The following is an 11453-nucleotide window of genomic DNA, read 5'->3' on the forward strand; positions in this document are numbered from 1 at the left end:
CAGCCGGCTGCTGTTGCTGCTGCACAACCAGCATGGTCGCCTGAGAAGCCCTTCGGACCACTATGTTGTTGTGGTTCTGGGCAGCCTGCGCCTGAGCTCACGCCACCGCATGCCTTTCCACTCGGCTGCCTGTTGCAGTCGGGACAGTTAGGCCACCGATTGTAGGATGAAAACGGTGAAAACACACCAGCTCCCCATCTCCACCGCCCTCAGAAAGCATCGAGTTCTGCAGAAATGACCAGCGGCTGTGGAGTCAAAATAAAAAAAACCTTTTCAGATCTGTTTCTACTGAGTGTCTCCTGATCTCTGCACATCCTCCTCGCAATTCCACCCAAAAAGAAAAAAAAGAAAAAAGAAATTGCCCAATCTTTCAATTTGGAACCTGCAGATCCACACATGACCCCGTTTATCAAATTAAGATCTCTGAATTTAGAAGCATTAGTAGCAGTAGCTCCTAATTTTCAATTTTGTTGCTCATTTCACTTAAAGGATTATTTAAGGGGGGGGGGGGGGGGGGGGGGGGTAATGGCCGGAGCAAACTGTGCTCTTGATGTGATGTGTGTGTGGGGGGGGGGTCATGTATCTGCTGAACTCGTGCCAAAACTGCAAATGGTGCAAAAATAAATGCTTCTTTTGTATGTTTTGCATTTTTTTAATTGCATTTTAGCGCCTTGAGGTGCGTTTTGCGTTGCAATAGGTCCGTAAAGTTGTCCTTTAAATGCCGGATTGATTTAGGCTGCTGACCCGAGATCTGTTATTATAACACGCGTATATGGGAAAACGTGCCCCCCCCACCGGCGCACCACTAACCCGTGGTAATGATTACCTAATAACAACATCAGGCGGATTGGGTCACCTTTGTACACCAGACACACAGTTTACGCGTGCCCCCCCTCCCCGCGCCGTCTTGTGACTCGTGTCTATATCACACAACCGGCGCGCCGCGCGTCTTGCGCCAAGCTTTGATTTATAGATACTGTACCAGAGAAAAGATGTTGGAGTGGCAGTCCTCAAGGCTTGCCCCGTTCGCCCCCCAATTCGCGGTCGTCGTCATAATCGTCCGCCGTTGGGGTCGTCAGCGCTGGGCATGTCGGAAATCCTACATCGGTACCAACCGGAGCAGGGGATGACAAATCGGATCCCTTTGCGAGTCTGCCCCCCCCCCCCCCAAAAAAAAAATAAAACAAGCAGGCGGTGGAACCTCCACGAGAGGTCCAGAGAATAGAGTCGGGATGGTCGCGCAGAGGAATGGGCGTATTCAGAAAGAAGTGCACAACGCATCCATGACGCCCCGGCGGATGTAGTGTAGTGTAATGTAGTGTAATGTAGTGTAATGTAGTGTAACGTAATGTAATGTAATAAATCCAAGACGGGATCAAAACATTTGTACAATCCAGGTCAGGCGATTCCAAATGCGCAGGGAGACGTATCCATTTGGATCCAGGCGCAGGGAGCGATCAGCCCGTTTCCATGTCATTCTTCTCCCCCCCTGATAGTTTCATCGTTAAATGGGCATAATCCATTGTGGGGGGGGGGGTCGTCCTCCTTTCGTCCGCCGCGCCGAGGCCGAAATAGCGAAAATAAAGAGGCGAAACTTCTCTCAGAATGTGACCATTCCGCTGATCTGCGAAATAATAATCATCATCATGACGCTGGAGCCCGAGACGTTACGCGCACGGACGTCTGGTCCGCGTCCCGCTCCACGCGCCGATGCACCCACTTGTGATAGTTTTGGAGAATTGCACGCGCTATTTTTAGCCTTCTTTTCTTACCGTTCCTCTCACAGTGTAACCGAGCGCGCCGCGCGCAAAACGCGCGCCGCGAGCAGGAAGGTTTTAATCCTGCTGTTGCTTCTTGAATGAAACGGGCTGAGGACGAGAGGGGTCTCAGAAATACCAAAGCACACCCCCCCCCCTAAAAAAAAAAAGAAAAAGAAAAGTCCAGCGGGCTCCCGGTAACCGCGAGTCAAACCGTTGAGACAAGAACAACTATTCTTACGCTCCCCCACCAGGGAAACGACAAGCAGGCTTCTGTGGGAGGTTTAAAAAAAAAAATCCTTCCTTCCTTTCAGCTTGATGTCATTACGACACGTCCTCCCTCCCACGGACACGCAAAGCCTCGACACGCGAAAAATATCTGGTGGGATTTTTGGTTCGTTTTTTTTTATAATCCAGAGATCAAGGGGAAAACAAAAAGTGTCAGTTCCTGCTGGCGCGGATCATTGGCGTGAAGAATATGTGGCGCGCTGCAGAATGTTTCTTTACCGACCCCCCCCCCCAGAAAAAAACAAAAAAAACAGCGCGACATTCGAAGCCCGTCCTCCTCCTCCTCCTCCTGATTTGTTTATTGGATTAAATCCACAGATGTGTTGCGTGATTTCCGCGGCGGTGACATCCTTTGTCACGCAGCTGCCTGTCAGCGCGTGTTATTACACTGACTGGCGGATTACGCGTGCGTGGAGCCAGCCCGCGTCGTTCTCACCACTCTGTGTGTGTGTTTGCTTTACGCAAAGCGGCCGCTGTTGCGTCTCTTCTCCGCGCACGTCCAGCCCACCACGCACGCACTGTAACGTAATGGCGGTTCGGACCACCGAGACACCCCCCCCCCCCCCCATTTGACCAAGTTTGTGCCCACGTGATCAAAGGTGTTTAGTGAGGATCGCTGATAATGGATTGGACGCGGCGCTGGAGACGCCGTGCGGGTCGTGCCCGTCGTGCGCGCTGACAGCCCGGAATCCCTTTCGAGTTCCACTCTTTGTCTTGAAAAATCTGACGTGCGTCTTGTTCTTCAAAGTGCTCGACGCGCGCACGCGCCGCGCGGCGACGCATCTTGTTGTTTGTTATATAATGTTACTGTGCGCGCACAACAGAGGATGTGGCAGGATAGAGGTCAGAGTGACTTCCTGAGCTCGCACTGGGTTTCATAAGAGGCGTCCATGTAGGTTAGTCTTACGCGCACCGAACCCATGACGTCATCACCCTTGGAGCACTTTGTGGTTATTATTTGAAGTGAATCAATAGGAATGATATCTTCATGCCAATTGTAGTCCCCCCCCAAGGCAGCAAATTGTGTTCTACATATATATTTATTATTTTATATTATATATATTTTAAAATAGGGACGAGGGTTCCGTTTTCATTTCAAGCAACATTATCTATATTTTTCTTTATAGCAACAAAATTGCCGTTTTTACGCAGACATTCGCCCAATAGTGGCGTTCCCTCCTGGCGTCGCCTTTGTTCATTTTGCACTGAACACCGCCCAGGTGTATGATTTTAGACAGCATTCCAGAAACAAAACAACATGATCAAATATTGACCTTCCTTGTTATACTCGATGGCGCTCGTCTCCACTTGCCAGGGTTAAGGCGCTCCCAGATGTGACGTGCAATTTGTAAAAAAATAAAATAAAAGGCACCCCATCCTGTCCTATTGCCCCCCGCCCCCCCACCTCCGTTGACACATTCACCCGGGCGCCGATATTACCTCCACTGTCGGGTCAGAGGTGAAACAACAATGTTTGTCCGTGCTCACACAAAGATCAGTCGTCAAACCACAACATGACTCCTTGCACCCCTGCATGCAATACTGGTGTGCACCCGTTTTCTTTTTGCTTTTCTTTTTTTAACCAAAGAAAAACGAGTTTATTTTCTTGCAGAGGCATCACGATGCCTTCAAGGCAGGAACATGCTGCCTTGATCATCGATGCCATCCTGTGAGCTGACGAGTCTAAAAAAAGGAGCCGGCGAGGTAAATGGAGTCTCAGGTGGCCAGAAGACACAGGCAGTTTGGTTCATTGATTCTAGAAGGTCTGCTCGGTACATTTATCGTAGGTTGTACATCACTGGCAGATGCTTTTTTTTTTTTTTTTTACCACTTTACACTGGTAAGGGGAAAAAAAAACCTGAGCGTTTGGACCATCAGCTCATGGCTCTGCATCAACCTGCAAGACATCCTGACAAATGGCTAATATCGGACAAGTCAGAAATTAATCCGACTCTGCAACAGCTCAAGCATTTGGCTACCTTACCCTATAATACACAATTATGATGTAATCCAATACCCACTTTAAATGTATTCTTTAATCTCCCACACCTGGATCCACTTTTAGACCGTGCTGGAGTTGTTCATGCCCGGGAGTTTGTTGTTTTTGTGCTCATTATTTATTTACAAAAAAAATGCGAATGACAATTGTTTTTGACACAAAACATTGAGGTATTATTATAGAGCTATAGTTTAAATTAAACGTTAATAATAAGCACATTATACTTAAAATCATGTTTAAATTACATTTAAAGATGCCAATTTATCCGGGTCTTGTTTTTTTTTTTTTTACTGACTAAAAGTAAGGAGAGTTAAATTTTCTCAGTCTTTTAGTTAAATTAAATACTGAAACTATTTTTGCTGAAGAGAACAAGCATGTCATTGAACTTTTCCTACTTGTGATTCATCTTCATGTTTACACGGACATGCCCTTGGAAGTCTCGCTCACTTTGTCGGTAAAGCAGCGTTTCAGCCGCTCCGTCGCTTCTCAGAGACTGCAGGTGGCGTCCTTTGAGGCTGAAGAACAAAACACTTTTTAATATAGCCCTGCATGCTTTCCTGAGGTAGCTACAAGAGTTATCGTACAGCTAGACTGAAAGAAATAATGATGTGGGGGGGGGGGGTGCTCTCTAGAAATGAGATGTACTAAAAGCATGAAGTGGCACGAGTGGTTGGCGGGTCAGAACTGGAGGGGATGCAGCCTGTCGGTTTGTCCGAGGAGGACGTTAATAATGCATAAGCTTGCGTTGTTTATTTTTAGACACATTTGTTTATTTCTGTTTTCTTACACGTGTGCAGCAGTTTGTAACTGCAACATTGTGTTAATGCTTCTGCGAGGTCAGTAAAAGGCAGTGAGATCTTTGACGTCAAATTCTGTTTGAGTGGAAAACATTTTCGACCATCTCAGACCTGAGTTTATTTTTATGTCCCAAGCTTTGGGAATGTTAAAGTTTCCCCCCCTCCCAGACATTTGAACATCATGTGGTGTGTATGTGTGTATACATGGATGCACTCTGGCAGTGGTGTGAGTTCTGTTCCATAATTTATGGTGTGTAAATAGAACAGAGCTATTTATAGGCAGCTAGAGATTCCATTTTATACATATAGCTCAACATAATGTCATAATAAGTCCATTCAGATATCGGTTCCTGTCTGTCATGAACTACTCCATGCAGCTTTGTGTATCTGGGGTGGACATTTTGCCAACACTAGTCCGGTGGATGCTCTTATATGTGAAAAGCAGGAGGGGAAAGATAGGAATCAGATGGATGAGCGAGAGCTTAGCCTGGCGGTTATTGATCCCCCTGAATGACCCAAGAGTCATTTTGGAGACTTGTTTTTTGCTCCTTTTGTTCAATACATCCTTAAAGTCTTTGAAAAGACTCTCGTACACAGTTTGGTGCCGCTGCCACAGAGCTGATGGGATGAGATGCCATCAGCATGAATAAATCTATTTCGATACTCCACATATTTCCCCTCATCAGGCCCCCGCTGACTTGATCTGTCTGTGAGGAGCAAATATGCATCGCTGCTCTGATTACAGATAATATCTTTGTCTAGACAATGTGCTTCCTTTTGGATGAGGGGTAAAGATGCTTGTGTGTGTGTGGGGGGGGGGTAATGTTTGCCTTTGTTTTTAGGCACATGTGGGTCTTACATTTAGTCCCCGATCATATACTGACAAATTAGTTTCAAACATGTTTGGTAAGCAGATTATTAAATCCCCTTAAGACTTAAACAAATTCTAAATATATTAAAGCAACAAAACATCATTTCTGAAGATGTTGGCTCTAAAATAATGTAGATAATTCCCTTAATGAGGAGCCGGTTGGACGTGGTATACGTTCAAGTATTTACATAAAAACAGGTTGCACTGTAGGTGTTGCTAAATATTTGCACAGCGTAACTGTGCAAGGTGCAGAACGAACATATCGTTTTTAGACTGAAGAGTAAAACGTGCGTCAGACATGACACCAAATAGTCTTATGCACACTGACGCGTAAAGATTTTGACAAAAAGAACAGAAAACACATCTCAATTTGCAAAATGATAGAAACGGTTTGTTGCATGGGCAAAAAAAGGGTAAAACAATTCAGCCATTTCCGAACCACATTTATGGCTTCAGGTCTTCACCTGCCTTATTCCAGATTGCAACGAGAGCAATGAGTCTTTGGTTTTACTTCCCTCACGTGTCGTGTCTTCCCCCGAAAGACACACAACGCTCTTCGTTCTTCAGCCTCCACCACTTTGTCCTCCTCTCTGCCTTCATCCTCCTCATCTTCTTCACCACGAGAGACATCTGACACATCATCAGCCATTTCCAGCCTTTTGAAAAAGTCCACCATGCACCATCTGTCCTTCTAGGTTCCTGTCCTGAATACCAAACTTGCCCATCACTTCTTCATCTCCTCTATTTCCTTCACCAACGTGCCCATTGAGGTCTGCTCCAATCACGACTCTCTCTCTAGGGATGCTCTGATCCACTTCACCTAAGTCACTCCAGAACTTCTCCTCCTCCTCCTCCTCCTCTTTCCATCTCCTCTGTTATGTTTTATACCGGAGGAGCCTTGCTTCCTTCCCACCTGGTCTCCTGGACACATCAACCTTTCTCCTCCTCATCATGTCCACCAGCTCTCTAGCTTTTCCCCCCGTCACCGTCCCAACATTCAAAGTCCCTCCTCTCAGTCCTAAACTCTTCCATTCCCTCTTCTCTCACTGCTGACCCACCCATCCTCCTCCTCCTCCTCCTCTTCTTCATCTCTGTCTTCGACTCCACAATAATCCAATTTCCACCAGCGTCCTGTAAGTTAACGACGCTGATGGCGGTCATTCTCAAATCGGACCTCAACTGATTCTTTATGACTTTCATATTTAAACTTGATCGCAGGCTTAATTCTGGGAACGTTTTACGCCGGATGCCATTCCTGCCGCGGCCCTCTGAATTTATCCGGGCTTGGGACCGGCTCAAGGGAGAAGCTGGCTGTGCTACGCTAGCTCCTGCTATGCTATGCTTCCCGTGCTGCCCACGAGGCTGCATTGACAGATCAAATTATAAGGGTCTTTAAAAATAAAAAATTAGAACTAGGTCATGATGACAACATGGCCATGTTTTCGTCTAACAGCTAGTAACTGTTTGAGTGCTCATTATTAATTTAGGATGAGCATATTGCGAGGGATTCTGTTTGCATGGACATCCAGGGCTGTTTATCACTCAGATACCCGCAGAGGAATGTGTTTCTTTTAAGAACAAGCGGTAGCCTCGCAGTATCTTCATTAGTGATTGATGGATCACACACACACACACACACACACACACACACACATACACCGAGGATTCTCTCCATAAAATCAGATGAGAGTTTCTCCTCTCTTCTCGGCTCCAATACCTTTCTGGCATTTCCTGGAGCGCAGAGAGTCTGGCTGAGAAGAATAGATGGTGTGCATTATAATGAACATGGGCTGACACCGCCCCATCCATCATTCCACCCAGGAAAATTATAGCAGGGCCGGGGAGAAAGGGGGAGAGAGAGCGAGAGAGAGCTTTTAAATCTCCACAGGTCGAACTCTCAGACTGTCATCGGCTCATTGCTGTTGTTTCCTAACCGCCCGGTCCGCTCAGAAGGAAGCTGCTGTGCCTCTCCTGATGTATTTGACCTTAAATATGTCTCGGCCCTGCGCTTGTTTTTGGGTGTGCACCGCTTCCTACAGCATCAGCTTTCACTTTCAAGGCTCTGTGCAGACAACAGCCAGTGCGTTGTCAGGTTGGCCCTCCGTCAGTCCCATCCTTGCTAAAGAGATTCCTCAAGAATGCATTGATGGAATTTCTTCAAATTTTGCACAAAAAACTCTACTCGGACTGAAGGATGCAGTAAAAGAAATAATTTGGATGTTGGAACCTCAAGGGTCAATCAGGAATCACCATGTGTGATTCTAAACATGATTTGGGAATTGACACGCTGATAATGACAACATTTCACACAAACATCTAAATGTATAAAACATTGTGACATCACAAAGTGCTGCAAAAACTCTTTTCTCTCCACATCATCAGGCATTTTGCACCTGCTTGGATTGGAGTCTGCCTTGAGACTGCAGACGATCCATGTTGCCAGTTTGAAGGCATGCTAGAATTGCAACATCAACCATATTTGCATAAAAGAGGCGTATAAGTAACGCAACTTGCGTTGATGGAAATTATATATTTGTTTTTTACTGATTTTTTTTCCTGTTCGGTCTTGCGGCATGTGCTGCGATTCACCGCCGTAATGACGTTTCCGCAGCGTATTGATTTCACGATGAGCAAACAGCATCTTTGTGAGATTACTGGAGACAGTGGGGAAATTAGATGTTTATCTCACAACAGCAGAAGATCCTGTGGCATGTTATCGGATTCTAAGATCATGTCAAACCTTCATAGCTACTTGCTAACACGGATTACGCCTGTACTTGCAAGCCTCCTTCCCACACTGCAGACAAGACTGATTACGACAAATGCACTGCAACTAGTAAATCCAGCGCAAGATTAGAAACAAAATATAGATTTTTAATTTAAATTGCAAATAGTATCTTAAAGTTATGCAGGCTGTGAGGTAGCCTGGAGGTGAGAGCGAGGCCTTTAAGCCCCTGTTGCCCCAGTAACCCTCCTCTGTGACCACTATGAAAGCCTGGCTGTGTTGCATATTTCAAAAAGCAAGCAAGTAGAGTATGGCTCCAGCCGTGTGTTGCACTTTCATGTAGAAATATTACCACAGATAGTGTGCTTTAAGTGACCAGCCAGCATTTCCACTTGGCTGCACCCCTCTGATGCCACCTGAACAGAATTCAGTAGGAGCCTTCAAGATCCTCATACATAATGTATTCCTGAAAGTCTGCTCGGTTTTCATGTTCTCCTAATTCACTTCACAAAGAGAGAGGGAGCTCCATGCAGCAAACGGCCTGTATCACAGTGTTCAATCGGGAATCCTCACTTCACCACAGACGGGCGTTGTTGATTGGCTTAATATTATATTCATATTATATATATATACTCATTTTGTTTGCATAAAAATCCAGAATTCCTGATGCTGCATAAAGACAAAGTGCTTGTTGTTTTATTATAACATCTTTAATTTTATCTTATTCTCTAATGACATTTTTATTCATTGGCTTTTTACATGCTTTATTTACAGGTATAATTCTTGCCTTTACTATCTAAAAGATAACATTTGGAAATAAATCACAAACTACAATCCTGATTATATGCTAAATGAACCGCTTCCAGAGTAATGAACTTGATAAGATCAGCATAACAATGTAATCCAACAGAATTCTCAGCACTTCTTGTCTTCATCTTACAGATATTTATTTATTAGCTTAATGCTCAGTGACATGTTTCTGGACTTGCCCTTCTTTCTTTCTTTTTTTTAGCTTTGCCTTAATTCTTTTGTGGTGTGATTCGATGGGCTGTGATTTTTTTTCTTTTGTTTCTTTTGCTCACAGCATAAAATCATTCATGAAACGCAGTCCACTCCCCCGTTCCTCAAAACGTAGCCTTCTGCTGACCTCAATAAATCGACTAGTGAGCGTCAAACATTTCAGTTAGTGCCCTTAAAGTGGCCTTTCCACAAATATAGTCCTTCTCTAAAGGGGGAGCACTGACAGCTCTGCTGTTGTGTGTGTGTGTGTGTGTGTGTGTGTGTGTGTGTTGCTACCAAGAGCATTGAAGTGTAATAAAAATTATGCCCATCATGAAGGAAGGGTCTTGACTTTGATCCAGGCTAGGAGCTAAATGGAATATCTCAGCATCCTTCTTAATAGACCGTACAGTCCTGATATTCCATGTAAATATCAAAGAGATCATGACCTTGCTGATCCTCTGACTTCTCCTCTTTGCAGCAGCAGGTAAATAGTTTCCACTTCCTCCGTGAAAAGCCGCCAAATCCTGACGTATATTATTCCCAGAGGATGAAAACTTCTGGTCTTGATGGCTCTTATTTTTTTGACTCATGCACCTGACACATTTTGGCAATTGGATGGACTGTTATTAAGGTTGTTTCATCCAATCGTGTGAACCCCCATACCACCACCACCCCTGTTTTTTGTGTCATGCATATCGCTATAAAAACGCAGCTGCACTCCATGTTCAGGATAAATCTGGTAACGTGAACATGCCAAAGCGCTTAACCGAGTTTGTGGCCATGGTGAACGCGACACCTGAGACAAGGCCAGCGTCAATGTGAGGATGCTAGCATGCTACCATTAGCCTTAGGACAAAGCCTTTTCTTTGCCTCATTGATCAGCTTCTCCTGAGCGGCTGCTGTTGTGTGAATTTCTCATGTGTCAGAAAAGATGGTCAACATTAGGCTCAGCTGAAGAAAATACATTTGTCGATTTCCTACGATTCTGTCAATGATGTGACAGGAGAGTGTCAGCGAGGATGAAGGGAAAGGTCTACAAGACGTTGGTGAGGCATGTCCAGAGGAGAGACGGGGACTACGTCGGTAGAAGGATGCTGAGGATGGAGCTGCCAGGGAACAGGGCTAGAGGTCGACCCAGGAGAAGATGCATGGATGTAGTGAGGGAGGACATGAGAGTGGCTGGTGTTGGGGAGGACGATGCAAAGGACAGGGTGAAGTGGAGAAGGTTGATTTACTGTGGCGACCCCTCACGGGACAAGTAGTAATAGTCTGTCAATCTTTTTCATCAAACTACGGCTGGTATCAAACAGAGCATCTGATCCGTGGACTGATCGTCATCGTGTCATCTACCATCGGGCATTTGCAGCTTGTTAAGGCGTCGTCTTTGGTTATACTTTTTGACAACATGGCTCAGCGAGTTGGTCGATCACTCGAATCACATCATCATCTTCCCCCCGTCTGACGCGCATCCATCTCCCGCTTAGGAAGGGAGACCCGCGCATGGAAGCTAAACTTGCAGCCTCTGCTAGAGCATCGTGTAGCTTGAATTGCAGGCGGAGCTCAAGCTCCGATAAAGCAGGTACCGAATAAACGCAGCCAATAATAACTCCTCACGTTTCATGTCTCCTCACTTGACTAATACAATATTGATTTTCCCCCCCGTGAGCAATTCATGCTCCGTGATGTTGTCTCTGAAGGCGATCTCAACAAAATACATAAATAAAAACAGGCTTTATGGACATCGGTGTGTTGTTGGGGGGGGGGGCACATGCCACAGGAAGCCTGGGAATTGTGGGTGAGATTTTTGCCCACTTGTGGCCTTCACAACAGAGGCACAAATCATAGAGCTGCACGGCAATCTGAGTGGCAGACGAACAAAGCTCCCGTTTTCCAACCCCCCTGTGAACAGGCCCATCCATCACGAGAGGGGAGATTAATTCAATTCATCAGCCTTTTGTCTCCTTGGGCCCCTTAATGCCACCTGATATTGCTCAAGAGGAGGGGGGGGGGGGGG

The 11453-nt window shown here is 45.7% G+C and overlaps 1 protein-coding gene across 1 annotated transcript in view; it reads right to left on the reverse strand.

Annotated features, from left to right (window-relative positions):
- The window catches only part of LOC137908366 (mediator of RNA polymerase II transcription subunit 13-like), a 59063-nt gene extending 57885 nt beyond the window's left edge, over positions 1-1178 (reverse strand). The window contains exon 1 of the mRNA XM_068752763.1: positions 983-1178. Within this exon, the coding sequence (XP_068608864.1) occupies positions 983-1054 (72 nt within the window). The 5' untranslated portion in view covers positions 1055-1178. The remainder of the gene's footprint in view (positions 1-982) is intronic.
- Positions 1179-11453: the final 10275 nt, after the last annotated feature.

This window comes from Brachionichthys hirsutus, chromosome 19 (genome assembly GCF_040956055.1).
Source record: "Brachionichthys hirsutus isolate HB-005 chromosome 19, CSIRO-AGI_Bhir_v1, whole genome shotgun sequence".
In the NCBI taxonomy this organism is placed as follows: Eukaryota; Metazoa; Chordata; class Actinopteri; order Lophiiformes; family Brachionichthyidae; genus Brachionichthys; species Brachionichthys hirsutus.